The sequence below is a fragment of the Eupeodes corollae genome, chromosome 1 (assembly GCF_945859685.1).
Source record: "Eupeodes corollae chromosome 1, idEupCoro1.1, whole genome shotgun sequence".
Taxonomy (NCBI): domain Eukaryota; kingdom Metazoa; phylum Arthropoda; class Insecta; order Diptera; family Syrphidae; genus Eupeodes; species Eupeodes corollae.
This window is the reverse complement of record NC_079147.1, coordinates 281,635,069-281,656,777: the sequence shown is the minus strand read 5'-3', so window position 1 is coordinate 281,656,777 and position 21,709 is coordinate 281,635,069. Positions and strand designations below refer to the sequence as shown.

At 31.8% G+C, this 21,709-nt stretch overlaps 1 protein-coding gene across 1 annotated transcript; it reads left to right on the top strand.

Moving 5' to 3' along the window:
• The first annotated feature begins 584 nt into the window (after positions 1 to 584).
• On the top strand, positions 585 to 3,586 carry LOC129950904 (uncharacterized). Its single transcript, XM_056062847.1, has 3 exons — positions 585 to 909; positions 963 to 1,836; positions 1,896 to 3,586. The coding sequence occupies exons 1-3, from the start codon at positions 670 to 672 to the stop codon at positions 2,351 to 2,353; spliced, it is 1,572 nt and encodes a 523-aa protein (XP_055918822.1). The 5' UTR covers positions 585 to 669; the 3' UTR covers positions 2,354 to 3,586.
• The last annotated feature ends 18,123 nt before the right edge of the window (positions 3,587 to 21,709 follow it).

The window sequence follows — 21,709 nt, the reverse complement described above, 5'->3', positions numbered from 1 at the left end:
TCCGAAGAATTTTCCATTCTTGTAACATTGTAATTTAAAAATTGTTGGCTCAACAAATAGCTGTTGAAGCAAGAACTCATTTTTGATTTTTCTAGAATCAAAAAGTCACTTTAAAAATAAAATTCTTGAAACAACTATTTAAACATTTTCAAAAATGGAAAATTGTTAGTCTAAGAATAAAAAGTTTGTTTTAAATATTTTTTCATGCAAAATATCCTATTAAGAATCAAATTTTTGAGTCAACAATTCGTTCTTCAGCTAACAATTATTGTTAAGAATGAAAAAAGTTGGAATAACAATAAAAGTTGTTGGCACAAGAACTGCATACTTGAATCGTTTTTTGTGTATTATAATTGCAACTGTTTATTTAACAATCAATTCTTGCGATTTAAGTATAAATTGTTAATTTTCCAACAACTAGTTCTTGGCACAAGAATTTGTTCTTGAAACAACAATTAGTTCTTGGAACAACAATTTATTCTTAAACTCTTGCAAACGTAACTGTAAAATTGTCTCGTAAAAGAAATGCAAAAAGCAATGAAATCATTGTCTTGTGAAATGCGATCGGTAGAACATTAAATAAATTAAAGGAAATAAATTAAACAAATAAAAGTGCGATCGGCGCGTGCAAGTGTTATAAGTGGAAAACAATTAAATTAAAAATTTAAAATGGCCGAAGAAGAACAAGTAGTGATAAAACATATCGAAGCTGAAATCCTGGAACTTTTTTTAAGTTGGGGACTATCCTGCGCTGGGATATCTGCACTAGAGGAGTGCCGCATAGCTTCTTTTGATGTTATCAAGATTCTTAATGGGCATGATATTGAAAATGTGTTCCAAAAAAGAGAACTTATGGCGGACAGAATTAAATTTAGGTACGGTCTAAATAAATGGAGGGAAGCTAATCATGTAAGTACGAACTCATATTTTGAAATAATAAACGTAACTATGCAATACTTTAGGTCGACGTAATACCATGCTGCCAGAGTGACAAAACACTTTCCATGGTATCACAATGGCTTTCATCGGATACAATGCATGCCAGCTCTTCAACGTCTTCTCAAAATGTCTTCGAATTTCGAGGAAAAACAAATACAAATATCGATTTTAATATTAAAGAAATATTGCAAAAAACTGTTGCTGGAGACGATATGATTAAAGCATACCAACAAACGCCAAACCTATCTAGCACTGATCAAACCATCATATCTAGATGCATTGTCGACCATTTTCATCACAATGGTCTAAAAATGTGTCCAAAAACCATGAAAAGTGTAGCTAAGGAAATAGTAAAATTATTTCCAAATGAAGACGAACGTACGTATTACGTTCCGCGGGAAAATGGAAAGCAGCCATCGGGAAAAATTTTTGACAGGTACTTTAACGTCGGATACAATCGGAAGAGAAAAGCTGACTTGTCAGTAACAGAAAAGATAGCCAAAAGCACTACTGATATTGAAAATGATGCGAGTACTATTTCCGAAGAAAATGACAAGATGGAAGTCGAAGAGTTTTTAAAGAAAAAAGAATTTCTGTTATATAACTCTCCTGAAAACGCAAAATCTTTGTGGGAAGAAACATCTAAAATGAGAATGAAGGAAGAAAAATATCCAATTTCTTCATTTTTAACTGCATGGCCACGGTATAAGGACACAAATGCCGAACAGCTAATTAATGTTGACTTCAACACATTACACCCGGGAAAATCTAATAAACTCTTCGAAAAGTTCTACGAGTTAGAAAAAAGGGCAAACAAGGTTTTTTTCCCATCATCAATCAAGGAGAAACTCTTTCTTGAAATGTATAAGAAAATGGTTTCGCCCGAGCTTTGTGCCGGTAATTATATAATAAAATATAATAATTTTATAATTTGACTGATAAAATTCTTTTTTCAGATTCGAAAAACTTTTTCTTTTTTAATTTGTTGCACACCATCTTAATTCCGCCAAGGATTAGCAAAACTTGCAAACCATCAATTTCTGATGCACAAAAAGATATGTTTGTTCACTTGGTAAGCTTAAATAATTTTAAACATAAGGAGGATGAGCTGCAACTCCAAGCTATTTCGGAAAAACTTAAGTTGCAGCCAAAAATTTTTGTCATTGGGGAGTCTTTGGAAAGCTTGAAAGAATTTTATGTTTATTTGGAAGGTATACGCTATAAAGTTTCAACGCTGCTCGATGCTATAGATTTAGTTGTTAAGATTTCTTTCGTTTTTAATTTAGATTATACTCAAAAAAGCAAATATGTGTGGTTCTTTTTGCAAGAATATATATACGAAATTGTCCCTGACGAAAAAATTTCAAAAATAAAAAACATTATTTCAAAATTAGAAAATGTCAACATTGAATAAAGATAATTATAAAAACACACATATTTGCTTTATCTGTAAGAAAACTTTTCAAAACTCAAATAAATTTCTCATTCATTTAAAAGATGATCATAGGACTCCAACACACTATGAATTTTCTTGTAAATATAATTCATGTAACAAATTCTTTCAAACTATTTATAAATTTAAGCATCATATTTTAAAACACGATAACAAACCAGACAGTTGTAATTTTGAAATCAGTCCTAAAAGAGTAAAGACCATAGCACCTACTATTTCAACCAATGAAATTCATCCGAATACCCAACCACGTAATGATTCTGAAGAATGTAATGTTTTGCTACAAGCCCAAAGTTCTTCTTGTCAAAAACCACCTCAAATTGATCTTAATAAAATAAAAACTAACTTAACTAAAGCAGTAATTTCCTTTGCACTCCAACTTCATACAAAAGCCAATGTAACCAGAAAAAGTATTCCAGAAATTCAAAATGCTATAGAAGGTGATATCCTAAAGCCGTTTGTAGATACATTAAGTGAATTTATGCCATTTATATAGCCCGAACTTCAATCTATATACCAAACCATTCTTAACTTTGTAAATAACCCGTTTGAGGACATAGCATCCGAATACAAATTTTTTCAAAAAATTGAATCTCTACAAATTTTTAAACCACCCAAATTGTTTACAATAAGCAGACAGTTAGATGAAGTTTTCGTACGAGGTGAGCCAACTTTAAAAGAAAACACTATTGAAGGATGTCTCAACGACATACATTTTCAATTAAAAAAGTATTTTGAGTCACCATTAGTTTTAAGTAAAACCCTAAAGAACATCGAAAATATTAAAACCCAAAACTTATTGAATCACTTTATAATGGGAAATATGTGGAAAACTAAAACTGACACAATACGTGATAAAATAATTTTTCCTTTGTTTTTATATTTCGATTCATTTCAAACAAATGATGCAAATGGGCCTCATAATGACTCGATTTGTGGAATTTATTTTACTGTCCCTGTTATTCCTCAACACCAATTATCCCACTTAAGTAACATTTTTGTGGCAGGATTTGTTAAATCAAAAGATATAAATCACTTTGGAAACAGTGCTTCTTTGGCTAAGTTAGTTCAAACTCTTGAAGATCTTGCTTTAAATGGCATTGATTTGAATATCGATGGGAAAACTTCTAAAGTATATTTTTATCTAGGACAAATACTTGGTGATAATCTTGGACTAAACGAAGTCTTAGGATTTGTTCCAAGTTTCAATGCTAGACACTATTGTAGAATTTGTACGAGGGATAAAAAAAATTGTCAAAATGATTGTGTAGAAGTTAAAGAAAGTATTCGAAATTTATCTGGTTACGTTCGTGAATCAACTTTGGGATTCAACCAACCGGAATTTTCTTCTATAAAAGAAAATTCCATATGGAATACTTTGACCCATTTTCATGTAGTTGATAATAAGGCATGCGATATCATGCACGATATTTTTCTGGGTGTTGCGAAATACAACTTGTCAAAAATCTTAAACTACTTAATTTTTGAAAAAAAATATTTTTCTTTAGAAGCATTCAATTATAGAAAGCAGATGTTTCCCTATGATTCCCATTTTATTAATAATATAAGTCGTCCAATTGACGGAAACCAAATTAAAAATTGCAATATAAAAATGAACGCAGCTGAAATGAAAACATTTTTACATTTTGTTTTGCTCATCATTGGAGACTTAATTCCAAATACAGACACAGTTTACCAATTTCTAATAACTTTTATAAAAATAATTGATATTGTAACTCTTCAAGACGAATTCAATTCAGCTGTTTTAACAAAACTTGATAATTTAATTGAACAACACAACAATTTCTATGTTGATTTTTTTAAAGAAAAATTAAAGCCCAAATTTCATTTTATGTTACACTACAGCACTGTTATAAAAGAAATTGGTCCTTTAAAAAATGTTTGGTGCTTCAGATTTGAAGCAAAACATCAATTTTTTAAGCAGTATTGTCACGTTATAAATTCAAGAAAAAATGTTCCATACACTTTATGCATAAAAAGCTCGCTTCAATTCTCACATACGACTCTACAAAATTTATTTTTTCAGGACGATTTTTCCAAATTTTGCAACTGTTTGCCTATTGATTTAACGAAACTACCGTATTACCTTAATCTTTGCACACATTTTTCTTTCGGTAGCCAAGTTGAAAGTTTGATTTTCAAAGGAAACCTTTTTAAAATTAATTGCTTTGTGAAATTTGAAAGTTCAGTATTAAAAATATTAAACATCTTTTTGGATTCAGAAAAAAATATTTTTTTAATATGTCAATTATACAAATGTTTGTATCTAGAACAATTTCAGGCATATAAAATAGAGCAAAATGTAAATTGCTTTTATATGAAACATATTGTTAATTTTTCGACGTGTGTAAAGAGTGTCACTTTAAATAACTCGGAAGAAGTTGTCCGTTTTTATTAATACTATATTTTGAATTAAATTTAATATTTATGTACATTATTTTTAAGTATGGCTAATATAAAAAAAAATAAAATATGAAATTCGTTGCATTCGAAAACTTTTAGCGTTTTTTCTTTTTTGTTGAAGAAAAAAATCTCCATTTACTGAAACCAACGGGTGTTTTAAAGGTAAGTTTAAATTTAAACCTACACATTTTTATATAGAAATCAACTTTATTCTTAAAGTAATTTGATGAGCAATTTTCAACACAACAATTTCCGGAAATCTCATATTTTTAGTATTTAACCCAACAATTTCATTTTCATTTTTTATTGACAATTTGTTCTTGGGTCAACAATCTATAGTTTTTAAAGTCTGACATGTTTTGTTCTTGATCTAACTATTAAATTGTCAATTTTTATTAACAATACATTTTTCTCGCAACAATTTTCGCTCTTGAAATTTTAAGTATTTTAGTATTTGGCCATACAATTTTAATTGTTGAGCTTTTTTAACGATTCTTTCTTGAGGCAACAATGTAAATTTTTGAAGTTTTTACATTTTTTATTTTTAAATCAAAAATAAAAGTTCTTGTTGCACGTTCAACACTTGCATTCTTAAGTTAAGAATTTATAGTACTTGGGTTCATTTTAAAGTACGAAAATTGTTGGGCCAAAATATAAAATTCTTGATATTACAATTTTTTTTTCTGAGTGTTCAATTTTTAAGTATAAACACACCAATTCAATTTATTATCAATCAATAATCCGAGATATTTATACCCAGATACATATTCAATTGTAAAGCATTTAGAAGGCAGTTAAGACTCACAGTAACAGATCATGATCCACAGTATCAAAAGCTTTGGTTATATCAATATAGATAGCATCTGTAACTTTTCTACTGTTAAGACTGGTATAGATCTGGCTGCAAAATTGAAGAAGTGAGTCTTCCTGCCCAACCTGAACCCAAATTTATTGCTACTAAAAAAGTTAACTTTATCCAAATACGATACAATTCTGACTTTGATAACTTTTTCAAACAGTTTAAATTTGTGAAAATTTTATAAATACGTTAGAAGAGTAAATTTATTGGACTATATAGTTAATAAAACTGCATGAATCAAAAGAAACATTCCTTGAACAAATTTCATTAATGATGCCCCATTCTTTTTGAGATTCAAATTTTTGAGAATAGTAGTGTTCTTTAAACAAGGATACCTAAATAGCAACTTCTTTTGATAACTCTTAATATTTTTTTTCTACACACAAAGATAATGAGGTTGTTTTCTACATTAAGAGTTCAACTTATTCTTCCTGTGTATATTACCTAATATATTATCTAACATCCAAAGTTTCAAATTATGCAGTTTACAAAACTTTTCTGTATTTGATTTAAGGCATATTTTAACATGATCATCTAAAAGCTTAGAAAACAAATAAAATTCAAGAGAAGTATCATTTTGTCAGTAAATTTCTGACCTATTTGTATGAAGTAACTGATTATTTAAAGAACCAAAATCAATTTTTTGTGATGTTTGAGTATTAAGGCTACGAATATTTGTTTTTGGTTCCACAGATTTAAGCTGAAATAAAAGACTTGTCATACAATGATCAGTTATTTTAATGTCTGATATAGAACTCGTGATAACAAAAACTAATTTTCTATCCAACCAAGCAAAAACTATAACTTAGACAAGATTTTGAAATTTCCATTAACTTCGTAGTTTTATTAATGCATGAAACTAAGCCATAAGCCGACATTAAAAAAAGATAATTATCAGTAACTAAATTCTGATTTAAAATGTCAATATTCATATCGCCCAAGATCACAACATTACTACAAGATTCATCCCTCAATAAATGAGAAATTTTTGAACATTTATAGTGCAATTAACTCTTCATATGTCGGATAATATGCAGTGGTTGGAGAATAGTTTCTAGCTTTTCTTCCTATTTCATTTAATAAAGGAGCACATCACTTCCGTACTCATTTTCAGTTTTTCGTCTCAGAATCTAAACTGGGAGAGAGAGCTTCACATATAATAAAAAGTTGATATATTTTGTATGCAAGTTACTTCCTTATAAATATACACTCTTAATTAATATGTACAAACCACATTCAAAAGTTCTGTGCAGAAAACGAAAAACGACTTAAAAAAGAACAAAAACATACAAACAGATTCAGAAAAATAAATTAATTAAGTTTTCCTTCCTTATCCGTCAGTAAAATACGGGTACCCTTTATTGAATTTGCTTAAGCACGTTCGTTTTTATCAAATATTAAATAAAAATAAAAATAAAAACCAAACATTCAGATTTTTACCTTAAACACCATTCCAAACATAATAATTTCTGCTAACTCACTTTTAAATCATCATGTTGATTATAAACAAAAAATATTCTCATGCGGGTAAAACATTATAATTATCCTTGCCTTTATTTTCCTAATTAACTTTCATTTCCTTTTTATTTATTTTGTTTGTTTTTATTATTTTCGGAAAGGAAAAAACTGGGTATTTATTATCCTTAAACTCTCTGAGAGAGAAAGCGTTCATGAAAAGCACAATTCAAACAATAAAGCATGATTTGTGTTTTCTACCATCATTACGTATACATCCTTTCGTTTTTAACCTAAAATTATTATTTACCATCACCAAAAATAAAAAAAAATACGAAGGAATTTTTGCAAAACCAAATAATACAATTTAAGTCCTACCTATATTTCTTAAATAAAGATAATGCGCGAAAAATCCTTTTATCAAACACTCCATACTCTCGTCGTCCTGATGCTGTGCTGAGTAATATAACTTGGAAACAAAACCAGCTATTATCTTCAACGGTGGCCCACAATATGTTACAATTTGGCTTTATACTCATCCTCTGAAGTGGTAATTTTGTTCCTCCTTGAAGTTTATCTCACAAAAAACAAAAACAATAATAACCAAAAAAAGGATATAATTTACTGCCTAGTTATGTTGTTCTTATATTATTATTATTTTTCCTATCTGTCATCCTTAAGAAAAATTATATGTTTACATTTTCTTATTTTTCCTTAACGCACAAACTTTTACGACAGCTGTTATATTGTAGAATATCCTTAAAAAATACCTATTTCTGTGTGATGATGGTTAATTTGAATTAAATTTAATGTGGAATTCGTTTATGGTTATGCGGGAAGAACATTTTATTTTACAACAATCTGTTGTTTTATCTTGATTTTAAAAAGATACGAGTATGAAGAAACATTTGTTGTAAGACAATTTATTTAAACTCATAATAAAAATTAAAAGAAGGTCCTTTTTTCGCGTTAATGCATCTCTAGCTAAGTATTAGTGGAGATTCTTGAAGGTGGGTCAAACATTGTTAGGGTTAGAATTACGACAAGCACTTAGCACTTTTACCTATTTGAAGAACTTTAGGACATTAAAAACATGATAACAACATTTAGAAATACATAAAAGTGTTGCAGAAGATAAACTAGATAAGGTTAACCAAAAATAAATGTTCTGTTAATCTACTTTCAGAACTTCAAAAATACCTTCTCACTGACATAAAACATAAAGCTTTATAGTTATTTAATGATGTTTGAAATTCATTTATTTATATTTTGTTTAAGCAATTTTTACAGCAATCTAAAGGGTGGTTAAAAAAGATACAAATTATTTAAGAAATTGATATCGGACAAATCGCAGCCGTGAACTCGGTGGAACACCTCCATCCGATGGTACAAATTTTGGATGAAACTAAGGCATAGTTAAGGTTCTTTGCCGTTAATGTGCCGAATTAGCTTAGCCTATGCTGGCTTATCGACGTATACTTTTTCTTTTAAATAACTCCAAAGAAAAAAGTATAACGGTGTCAAATTACATGATTTCGGTGGCCAATTAACATTGCCACCACGTGGGATAACATGGCTAGTAAATTTTTCACGTAAAAGACAAGCATCACGGTGCTGCTAAAAAAACATGTTATATCCACATCCATGTCTTATAATTCACGCCACAAAAAGTTTGTTAATATCTCTGACCCGCCTTATTTTGGAAAAAGTACGGCCTGATGATGCCGCCAGCAAGTAAACAGTACCAAACAGGCACTCTTTGTTGGTGCATTGGATTTTCGTCAGTCATTCTTGGATTACAGTTCATCCAAATGAGAAAATTCCGATAATTGACGAATTCACTAATGTGAAAATGTGCCTCATCACTGAAAATGATTTTCTTCGAAAATTGATCATCCACTGTTGCCATTTATTTCCACCATTCTGACTATTGACAAGGTGACGTTTTTAAAGAGCCAAAAGGCTTTAGATCTGAAGTAGATTTCATCTTGTTAGCGAGTTAATGGAAGTATTTAGGCATAATGTTCATCAACGATGAGTATGAGAGGTTCATGTTGGGCACCACAATGAGTTGAGGTGTACGGCTCTTCAGCTGACATCTCCTATAGACCCAGTTTGAGTGAAAAACCAAAATATTGAAAAATACCTAATATATATAAAATTATCCTGTGTTCACAGTGTTAGTTGCCATTCAATAAAATTTTGCATAAAATTCGGTATGTCTGAGAATAAGTTTTTATTTTTTTTTTATATTCCTTAGTGCTATTGTTTCATTCAACCACGCGGTGTAACGATTTTACGATAGTATTCAGGAACGCTACGTACAATGAAGCATTGATTTCTATTGAGGATTTTTGCGTTATCATTGATTTAATAGACACTGAATTGAATCTTGAACTACAATACAAAACTGTAGAAATGGCAGCGAAGAAAGAACTTTTTATGACCACATTATTCTCGCAGTTTCGGCAGGACAAGTTGGATTCTTCTGTTTTTGGTTGCACCAGGTGAAACGGTAATTTTAGCCAGACTTAGGCAACACGTCTTGAGCTATAGGTGCATCAATGAGCGCCTTATGACCATAAAGCCTGATATGCTCGCACGCCCCCACAAAAGGGAAGGATGACAACACCAAAGATATTTTCTTCGAGCTCTAAGACAAAACATATGAGCAGTGTCCTAGCTACGATATTAAAATTGTCCTGGGCAATTTAAATACCAAGCTAGGAAGGGAAGACATCTTTATTGGAATAATCGGGAAAACAGCCTGCACGACAACACTTCGGAAAACAGGTTCAGGCTCATAGATTGTGCTGTGGGGTGAAACGTCATTTAAGCCAGTTTTCACACACAACGGAACTTGGAGTTCTCCAGGTCAATCTACCGTCAACCAGATTGACCTTATTGTGATCGATGCCAGATACGCTTCCAGCAACATGGATGTCCGAACTTTCCGAGGAACTAACATTGACTACGACCACTACCTCGCGGTTGAAGCCAAGGTAGCACTTCAATTGTCCAGATCAAAGGCAAAACAAGGAGGTGATGGTACAACGTCAAACGGCTACAATCGTCAGAGATCGCCAAATCCTTTTCCGACCGAGTTACAAGTAACCTCTCTCCAGTGGCAACATTGCCAAGATTCAATCAGAGAAGATTGAAACTTCTCAGAAGGAGAAAGAGAGAGCATAACAAGCGTGCAGTCAAAGATGTTGAAAGGTTTAAAAGCAGGAATGAAATTTGAAAGTTTTATGAACAGGGGAAACAAAATTCACATGTACATAAACCTAGAACCGAAGGCTGCAAGGACGAAAGCGGAAACATCATTGTGAAAACGCAATCAATGCTAAGGATATGAAAGGAACACTTCTGCAGACTGTATAACGGCGACTACGACCTGAATTCTGCAAGGACGAAAGCGGAAACATCATTGTGAAAACGCAATCAATGCTAAGGATATGAAAGGAACACTTCTGCAGACTGTATAACGGCGACTACGACCTGAATTCCGCTGTCAGGCAGGATGATCCATTCAACTTAGACGACGAAAGCCAACAATCCCGTCCTCTCGACTTAGACGAAGTTAAGATTGCCGTTTCTAAGCTGAAATCTAACAAAGCCGTTATAGCAGATAGCTTGAATGCCAAGCTCTTCAAAGCAGCTAGAAATAAGTTGGTTATGAACATACAAGAACTTATCTGTAAGATAACCAACAACTTGATAGAACCCTATCAGTGTCCTTTTAGACTAAAAAAGTACATGGTCGATCAAATATTCACATAACGGCTGATTCTGGAAAAAACCCAAGAATACCAAATCTACACCCACCATCTTTTCATCGATTTCAAGGCCGCATATGACAGCATCCACAGGAACAAGCTGTATAGAACCATCTATAGTTTTGGAATCCCTGCCAAACTTGTCCGTTTGTGTAGGATGACCATCGCGAATTCACGCTGTTTCATAAAGGTTGGAAACAACTTCACAAAACCTTTTGATTTCAAAAAAGGTTTAAGACATGGTGATGCGCTGTCTTGTGATTTTTTTAACATCGTGCTTGAAAGAATAATACAGAGCTAACACGTCAACACTTGAGGCACTATCTTTCAAAAGTCTGTCCAATTACTATCATATTCTGATGACATTGACATAATGGGAAGAACTCAGCGTGATTTCAATGGGACTTTTGTGAGTATTAAGGATTTGATTTGATCAAACAGATCGTTTTTATTTTTGAAATTAATCCCTACAATTTATTGATGTACAATTTCGCATAGATTTTTCTAGGGTTGAGATCTGGGGACTGTGCTGGCATTCCACGTCAGTCTGGTTTTCTTGAAACCACGTCTTTGCCGTATCGGACGTGTGCTTTGGGTCGTTGTCGTGCTTCAGAGGCATCTAATCCTCAGCCTATGGCAGCATTATATTTTGCAAAATATCACGTTATATAAAACGATCCATTGTACTATCTTTTCAGCGAATCGGTCTCAGTCCGTTCCCTGAAAAACATCCCCAGACCAATAAATTACATCATATATGTATTATATTAGCTTTGGTGTAACGTGGATTTAGTGATTCTTGGGCAGGTCTGAATTTGGACTAGTCCAAAAATAGGACGTTTCTCCACTTTCTAACGGTCCAGTTTATGTGATCATGAGGAAATTTAAATATCGCTAGATTGTTTTTGTTGAAAATATTAAGACTTTTTTACAGCATGCGTTGAAAGATTTTAATTCAACAACAACAGGTCGTCTCCGAACTCTTCACGTGCTTACGTTCAGCTCGATTTGGGTTTGTATTTCTTCGGTGATATTAAAAGGATTTTTTTAAATGATTTTATTCTTGCGAAATCCTCTTGTTGTTTTTCTTGGCCTGCCACCTCCATGAAACGTTTGGAATGACTTTTTGGATTTTTACAATTGTAATAATCGGCAAATCACTAATTTTGGAATGGAATATTTGTCCGATATTTTAATTAGACTCATTCTACTTTTATATTCTGTTATAATTTTTTCTTTAATGTCATATTAATATTTGTTTCCGTCTATTTTACAATAGTTAGCTAATATCACTTACTAGCTTGCCTTTGAACTAAATAACACTTAATAAATAGATTCAACTGCACTCTCCTTTGCAAACTCCTTTAATATGAGCAATAGATTTTGTAGTTGATGGACTTATTTTTGTTTGTTAAAAAATAAAAGAGAGGTATCAATAAACAGTTGCTTTGTTTTGACCAACAAAAAATTGGGTTAACTGTCCTACTTATATGTCACATTAAAATAGTCCATCTAAAAGTGCATACATAATGTATTAAATTTTGGAAAAAATTAACATTATTTTGATAGAGGTAGTTCTAGTTGCTAATGTTTTGGCCAACACTGTATAAAACTTGAATTTAAATAGAAAATAAAGTAAATTTCATTTAAAAAAGTCATAGATTCCCGATTTTAAATTTTAAGTTTAAAATTTTGCAGCGGTCGATGTAATAAACTCGAGAATAGCCACTTTTATTTTACTGTTTTTTAAAACATTGAAGACAATTTTTGTCTGAAATTCATTGCTTGTTTGTTATTTTTTTACATTTTTTCGACTAATATTACTGTTTTTGTCCTTTGTATTTTTACAGATTTATAATTTTATGAAGTAAAATGTTTCTAATATTTACAACATTCAAAAACAAATTTGACTTTGTTTTTGGAATAAACGTTAGCTTAACAACATACAAATTTAAATTTAAAAAAAATGTTAAGGACTAACAACTGAAGCTCCCTAAAATAATGCTGTTCTACTAAAAAATTTTAAATAGAAATCAGTATATTTTTGTATTTTCGTTTAATAATTAATACGATATTATGGTTTGTTCATTGGTTTAAGGGTGAAAGATTCAAGCTATCAAGTCTCAATTGGCATTTCTATTTTTAAACATCAAGTGTCAGCTTCGACTTAAGAACATTGTTCTATGTTTTTTAACGTTGCTGCTAAAAAATAATCTTCTACCAATCATGTCTTTAGTACCCGTGGCATGATGGTTAGTGCGTTGGACTGTCATGCAAGGGGTCTTGGGTTCAATCCCTGCCTGTGCCACTTTAATTTAAAAAAAAAAAAAATCGCGGGTACTGCCTCTTGCAAGGATTTGACAAATCCTTCAAGAGTAATTCTTGCCATGAAAAAGTGCTTTCTCAAACTATCCGTTCGGATTCGGCCTAAAACTGTAGGTCCCTTCCATTCCTGACTTCGTGAGAGTTGTAAGTCACTAGGCCCTGGTTCACAACGGACTGTTGCGCCACCCCATTTGATTTGATTTGAATCATGTCTTTACACAAATAATGTATCAATTTATACTCTTGGATTTCTACAAGGAACTTTAAAAAAATACAAAGAACGAACAAATCCATCTCTTTTGAGTACCTTTTTAGATACCTACTCCCTAGTTCCAGAGTAGTAATAAAGTAATAAAGTATTTAATATTAAAAACAATGAATTCAAAAACTCAAAACAAGGAATTTAAAAAAGGGAATTATTTTTCATTGCCATTTCAACAGTACGGAGATAGACCACAATAATGACAACTATTTTACTATATTCATTTTTATGTTGGTATCCTTTTGCCTGTTTTTATTTCCAATACCATTGAAATTATTATGTGACCTTCCTTTTGACCAAAAACATGAGGATAAATCTCTACTCTATAAAACAACTACATATATAAAAAGAAAACTATGTTAAAACTTAATCGTATCATTCTATATTAAGTTCAATTTCCAAAACCAATCATTTCTCTTCTATTTCTGCTGATGATGATGATAATCGCACTATTCAATAAAAATAAAAGAACTTATCAAACGCTTACTTCAATCACAATTTACTTTATTTTACAACTACATATTTTTTTTTCTTCGAAAATATGATTCCTTTTTGATTAGATTGCAGGAAGAACTTCTGGTGGTGTTGTGTTGCAATTGCAACAGAAATATGAAGACAGATACCTTACCTACTTGGTTTTATATACTTTTCCCATCATCAACTCAAACCCTGTAGTTTATAGTCTCCATAACGATTGTAGCATAATAAAAAAATATATGATTTTGCCATCAGACCATCATCAGGAGCAGTAGCAGGAGCAGCAGGATACTTTAGTTGAAGTCTATTGGGACTATATAACTGTGCGGTTGTCACTCCTTTTTATTGGCAACGTCCTGCCGACTACGACGATGTCGTCCTTGTTCTGTGTTACCGTTTGCCGATCAAGCAGTGAGTGAGGCGCAATGGAACGTAACCAAATTGAAATCATCATCATCGTCATAGTCATAGTCATGATTGCAATTTCACAACTTTTTACTTCGATAAAATTCGATTTTACGTTGTGTCATCAGGGACATTCAGACGTTCAGAAAACCGATATAAACATAGCAAGCAATTGATTTGAAATAGCTTCAATTCAAACGCACTTCATTTTTTCTTCTTTCTCTTTCTTCCTCTTTGTATATGTGTATATGATTCTCTCTCGATTGAAAACAGGATATGCCACTATGAAATGATTCTATTGTTTTGTTGAATTACTTTTAACCGGAAATGTCGACGCTGACGACGACATTTGGAGTTCCGGTGATTGACTAAAGTGTGGAGCGTGTGCATAACTGTATACTCTCAATAGTCTCATGCTGCATAATGATTAAGATGCATTGATGTGGAACGACAGAGAACAGGGTTTCTATTTTTGCTTGAATAACTTTCACTGGTTTATTGGCTGCCAACTGTTTCGTAATGAAGTGTGAAGAATTGTTGTATGGTCATACAGGTAGACTATACGAAAGAGTATTCTACAAGATGCATGTCCTGCCCAGCCCATTGCCCATGCATATATCCTTGTTCGAAGTTTGTTCAAGTTTCATGAATTTTATGAAAGCAAAAGGAAAGGATTCATTTATTGGCTAGGCATGGTATGGTATGGTATACCATTGGGTTTTTGGTTGACAAGGAGATGATGTATGAGAAAGGTAATTTAAAGTTCTCTGATGAAAATTAATTCGTCCAAGCTTGAAGAGAGAAAAGAGTATTTCTATGAATTTTAACTAGAAGTTACATACACACATACATACATGTCTAGTTGTATAAAGGAAATTGCCAAGTAAAATACTAAGAAGTATGAATTATTTATTTGTCTGACAGTAAGTTTGGACACACAGTTTTTTTCTTCGAATTCAACAAAAAGACAAAAAGATGAGGTTGAATTAGACATGATTTCTTGAAAAAACTTGTAAATTCGGCAAAAGACTGACAACTCTATTAATAAACAAAAAATAGGCCTGAACATTAATAATTCACGTTTATCAAATTAGTCAAGGTAAACAAGTATTATTTTATGATTTAATGGATTTTTAATAAGAGGTTTAATTTTGAATGCCCTTTTATTTTGAGAGCTGTCACGACGCTAATATTACTACCAAATTGATTAAATGGGATTCAACAAACCATTGAAGTTATTAAAATTCAATACAAAAATGTAAACACTTTTTCGATATATGTTTGAAAACCTAAACTACTTTTGGGTCATCATGAAGCACCTTCCAGGCTGGCAACAGTGAACTTCTGTTGAATCAAAGTTATTGTTAGTTAGTTAGTTAACAAGAAAACATGTGCGTTGCTCAAGAACAACTGATAACATTGTTTATGTAGCCCCTAGTTTTGATACAACATCAGGTTCATCGATTTTTTGTTGATCTTTGGAATTCGATTTCCAAATTTCACTTGACAAAAGAACTCAAACCGCTCAATCACGGATTAATTCCTTAAAAAGCATCAAAATGATCCTGATTTTCTTCCCGCGGACCGGAAAATGAAATTATGATTTTTGAAAAGCCGCTCCATTCTCAAATTTACACTTATAGGTACAGTTTTTAGGCTGGATGGCGGTGTGATTTGAGCTGAAGCAACTATTCCAGCGGTGATTTAATTTCGTAAGTGAGCTAAAGCTTCCTGGCAATGTTGTTTCTCGAAATACTAATGGTTTCTTAAGGCAATCTTGCGATTTAAAATCTTCAGGCTTAATTATTTGCAGCCACGTTGTAGATAATATTTATCATAATCCTTCCTTATCAAATCCTTCAAGATTTCTAGAAGATTATTATTCTGTATAATTATTATTATTCCTATTATTAGTATTATTAATACAATTATTATTAATTTCCCATATTAAGTTATTGAAAGCGACCGGAATGGAAAATTTTGACATATCTCTACGTTTCAAGGTCCCTCGAGTCGAAATAGGTATTTTTAGAGAGATGTCTGTGCGTGTGTGTATACGTACGTTCAATAACCAGAAGAGATATCGACTTCAAATTAATTTTGTTGTACAGATAATAATACATAAAGATGCAGAATAAACTCTGAAAACAAGGGAGTGGGTTGTTTTTTTACCATAGCAATTAAAAAGAAAGGTGAAAATTTTGCTTAACCCGAAATATTGGAAAAAATTCCATTTAAAGGTTTTTTTATAAACTTCGTCTTATAAGAAATATTGTTAACATTGGGCACAATTTTCAGAAAAATAGAATTGACAGTTTTTTTTACAAAAAATTAAAACTTAAAAAGAATTACTAATAGTTGTTAAAAATTGATTTTTGACTCAAATATCTTTCCAAAACTTTGAGATATTGACTTAAGACTACTTTTATTTTTTTTTAAACATTGTTGTCATTATTCAGTAAAATCGTGAGAAAAATCGAATTAACAGCTTTTTTACAAAAAGTAAAAACCTAAACAAAAAATTAACAAAAGTTGTTAAAAATTTACTTTCGACTTAAATAGCTTTTCAAAAATTTAAAATATTGTCTTCAAACTTTTTTATTTCTATTTTCAGTATTTTTTATAAAAATTCTCGTAACAATCCGTTTTTCTTAAAAGAGGACATTGAACAACGACGTGGTGGACAAATTGTACCATGGGCAGCTATAATTTTGAGGTAGTTAAGGACTTAGTCTACCTAGGCACCGCTATTAACACAGACAACGACACAAGCGCTGAAATATATCGAAGAATAACCCTTGCAAATCGCTGCTTCTTTGGACTACTACTTATGGACTACTTATGGCGCTGAGGCCTGTACCCTGTCAAAGAAAGATGAGAGCGTCTTAGGATGCTTCGAGAGAAAAATTCTTCGGGCGATTTTTGGTCCCGTACGCATAGATGGAGAATGGAGGAGAAGATATAACGACGAACTGTACGGGCTGTACAGCGACACTGACCTAGTTAGCAGAAATTAAGTCCAACGGCTTAGATGGCTAGGTCATGTAGAGCGAATGGACATCAACGCTCCAGCCCGGAAGGTCTTCGAATCTTATAACAAGGAACGGCGCAATAGAGGAAGATCGCGACTCAGGTGGCGCACGCAGGTGGGTGAAGACCTCAACCAACTTGGCGTGCGAAACTGGAGACAGCTAGCTAGGGACCGAGCTGGCTGGAGACGCATGTTGGTTGAGGCCTATGTCTGCCCCGAACTGTAGCGCCACCGTGTGTCCGTTTTGTCATAAAAAAAATAAAATCTACAAAAAATAGTATGCAAATTTTGTAAAATTTAAGAATTGCTTCTTAAATTGGTAACAAATTTTTTTCGACTAAAAGTCTATTTAACAAAACCAGATTTTCAAACTAAACTATTTCTTTATGTGAAAAATATTGTTGGTAATTTTAAAGTTTTTAAGGAAAATTCAAATTACAACTTTTTTAACCCAACCTTACAAAGAAGTTATCAGTGTGAGTCGCATCCCAGCCTCTTTTTATTAATATAAACGTCCACTGCCTCAAGTATTTTTTTGTTAATTTCGTTTGTTATCTGTTTTTAAAAATGCTAAAAGCAAGAATAACAAAATGCTTGCAACAAGCATATTCATATTTTTTGTTTGTAAAAGTTCAAACTTATTACAAATTATTAGTTTTGAATTGAAAATAAAATTAATTTTAATGAATATAAAATAATTAACTAAAACTTTTTAATATTGGTTGCTGGCTATTTTCGGCTTCGTTTTTCCAATTAGTTTCGTCACTCCATCTCTTGTGTCTGGTATCCACTTCGTTGTTGTTTTTATCGATCTTTGGTCCTAAATTCTAGATGCATATCCTGCCTAGTTTATTTCTGCCTTCTTGTTCTACTTATGACGTCTTAAATGCCTATTCTTCATGTTATATCCTTTGTTTTAGTCGTATGTTCGAAATGTTCCGTTCCATTTTGGTCTTAAATATCCTAAGCTGGTCAAGTGTTTTTACAGTCAAGATCATTGTTCTAAGGACGTAAGTAAGGATCAGTAGAATAGCAGCGTCAAAGATTTTTTCATTGTGTTTGCACTTTGGTCCAATTGTAAAATATGTTTAAGGCTCCAGAATTGTATTTATTTATTTCTGATGCGTCTGTCAATTTCTTGGTCCTTAAATGAGTTTAGCTGTCCTAAATATATTTTACCTTTTACGCTCTTGATTTTTTCTTCGTCCAAAGTTATATCGTCTTTTATGTAATTTTTCATGATTTTAGTCCTCGATTTCTTTATTTGAAATCCATAACTTTTAAAAGTTAGTTCCGTGAACATGTCTTGAATATGTAAAGCTTATTTTAAAATGTTAAGAACATGTCCATATATCCTTATTCCATATTTTGTCTTCCAGTATGTTTTTTGGAAAATGTTATCCAAAACTTAACCAAATAGAGGTGGTAAAAACGATTCTCGTTGTTAACTCGTCTTGTTTTATTAAATTAGCGTCCTATATTTTTATTTGTTTGTGTTGTGTTATTTATTATACAGGACTTTATCATTTCGTGTTCAACAGAGTCAGAAGTTTTACTAAAGTCAATAAATTAATAGAACATAAGCCGGTAGTTTAAATTCATTGCATTTTTCTATTAGCTGATTCATTATCTGGTCTGTTGTCGAGAATCCTTTTCTTAATCCAACTTTTTCTCTTGGTTTCTTGTTAATAAAGCCCTTTTATGGTGCTGTAAAGGGTTTTGGAGGAGTGCTTGAAAATTGTGGAAATGTTACTTATGGGTGTATAGTTATTATTACATAGTCCCAGAACATACATATATTGTATCCTTGCCGGCCATTTGACTGAAATTATTTTAAATAAAAATGGTTATTTTTATGAAATAAAAATCTGTTAATATCTCTCAAAAAATACTTGTCTTTTTCAATATCAAAATGAAACCTCTTAGTTGAAAACCCTCAGCTTAAGTTGACAGAATATATTGAGATCCCTCCACAACCGCTGAGTTATGATTCTTACTTTCTTTTACTGCTGCCATTCCTCAGAGTTGTGCTCTAGATTACCTTTTTTAAATCATTCTTTAACCCACATACCTATTTAAAAATATTTACATAAGCATTAAGTTAAGTACTCATTTCTTACTTATTTACTTACTGATATGACAAAGAGTACTTTAACCAAAATCCAACAACACATTTATTCCATACAATTCATCAACTGACAGCCAACTGGATATCTGCAAATATTCCCTCGTGTCTCGTCCTTATTTTCAGTTCTTTCCTTTTTCTCTCTCCCGACATTAAATAAAATGGATGTTCTTTTGCACCACGTTACCATATACGAGTTGAGAATATAAGCAAATTAAATTATTGTCATAATGGCTTAATCATAATGGCACAAAGACAAAACAAAAAGAAAAAAGACAATCAAAATACTTCACATGCATGCCGCCAGGATATAATCGAGTTAACCTCCTTATCCTTATCCGCGTAGGGGTATTATAATATTCGTAATATAGATAGGTTGGTAGGTGCTCGTATTTCTTCGTCCTTTGTGTGTTAAATGTCTTCTATCTCTCTACATCACAAGAAATACTGCCAGAATACAAAGCAACAATACATCGTACATGAGTATAAAGGACACTCTCTGACGCATGTGAATGTATGGATGTATATGATGCGTTGTCATGTATAGGTGAATGTTTTATGTCATACATATACATATACGTATACATATACAAATGTGAATTTCATATTAATTCAAGCCGAAGGAAACTCTTCCAGTGATGAAAATCGTTATTGTATAATTCACACAAGAGGATACCCGACACGACATAGACATTTTGAGTTGAGAGAAAGTCTATTATCCTGCTATAAGCAATGCTTTGTTGAGGTAGGGTAGTTATAACGTTGCCATTTATAATAACAATATATTTGTGCCTCTTTACCTTATACCCAGACCTATCAACGTTAAATTTTAATGTTAAAGGTGATACTGACATGACGGTGACGGATATAGAACAGGTACTATATTATAGCCTTACGCTTTATGCTTTGAGAATTTCAACAAAACCCAACAAGAACCTAAATCTATTTAAACTTAATAATACAGCTAACGAAATGTCTTCTTAGGTATATTATTTTCTAAAGAAAATGGTGCACTGAGATTAAGACATATAATAAGATATGTATGTACGATTTTAATTAACCTTTGTGAATTGTTATTATTTGCATCTTCTTGTCAATTGTGGTAATTAGTTAATTTAGAAGTTACTACCTTACTTTGCATATATTACAGTACATGACACAATACGGGTTCTTAAACAGAACGATTCATTTCAGTAGGAAGACATTTTGTTTGAGGAAAATTTTGAAGTAAAAAGAACATTAATAGGAAATCTTAATTTCGTCCGACTTTCGAGATAATTTTTTAAAAAAAGATAGAAAAAAATGTTTAAATATTATAATAAAAAAATATTTATAGTTTTCTATTAATTAAAAACTATATAAATCTTCACCCATTTCGTCTTCTCTTAAAAGTATTCACTCCACTGATCTTTGAAGAAAGTTTTAAAGACGTAAATGGAAGATCTTTATCAAAATTCGGGTTTGTCGAAATTGTTCCGCAGTGAATATTCAATTGTATTTCATTTGAAAATTAGAGAAAAGTGTGTGGATGTATCGTATAACATTAATTTATTCAAAGAGTCTATCAAAATAGGGAACATTTTTGAGAAGTATGTATTTGAAAAAAATTTCATTTTGTTTAATAACTCAAGCAAGCTTTTTTTAAGAGAGCTCAATGGACATTTTGTTCAAACAGGTTGTAAGTTCTTTATATTAAAACTTATTTACATGTGTGTATAATATATTAAAATATATTAAAATAATTATCTTTTGTACCATTCTAAAACTTGGGCTCTTATTGGAAAATATTTTTCAAAAAACACATTTTAAATAAGGCTCTTACGATCAAGTCGTATACAAATTATCCCAATCCTCAATCTGACCGGATCTCAGACCCCACTTAGTGCCTCGGGAACAGCAGAGCGCTTCCTTATGCTTTTTTCCAGAAGATCCCGAATATGTTTGATGGGATTCAAGTTCTGAATCATTGCATGCCAAGTCATCACATCGATTTCTATTTCTTCCAATAAGTCCGTAATGTACCTGGCAACGTAAGGTCTCGTATTGTCTTGCATTAGCAAGATATTTTCACCAATAAATTTTTCGAAAGGAACCACATATTCTTCAAAAATGTTATTGATGTAATAATTCTAGTTAATCGATTATTCCACTAAACACAGCCCAGTTATTCCGTGA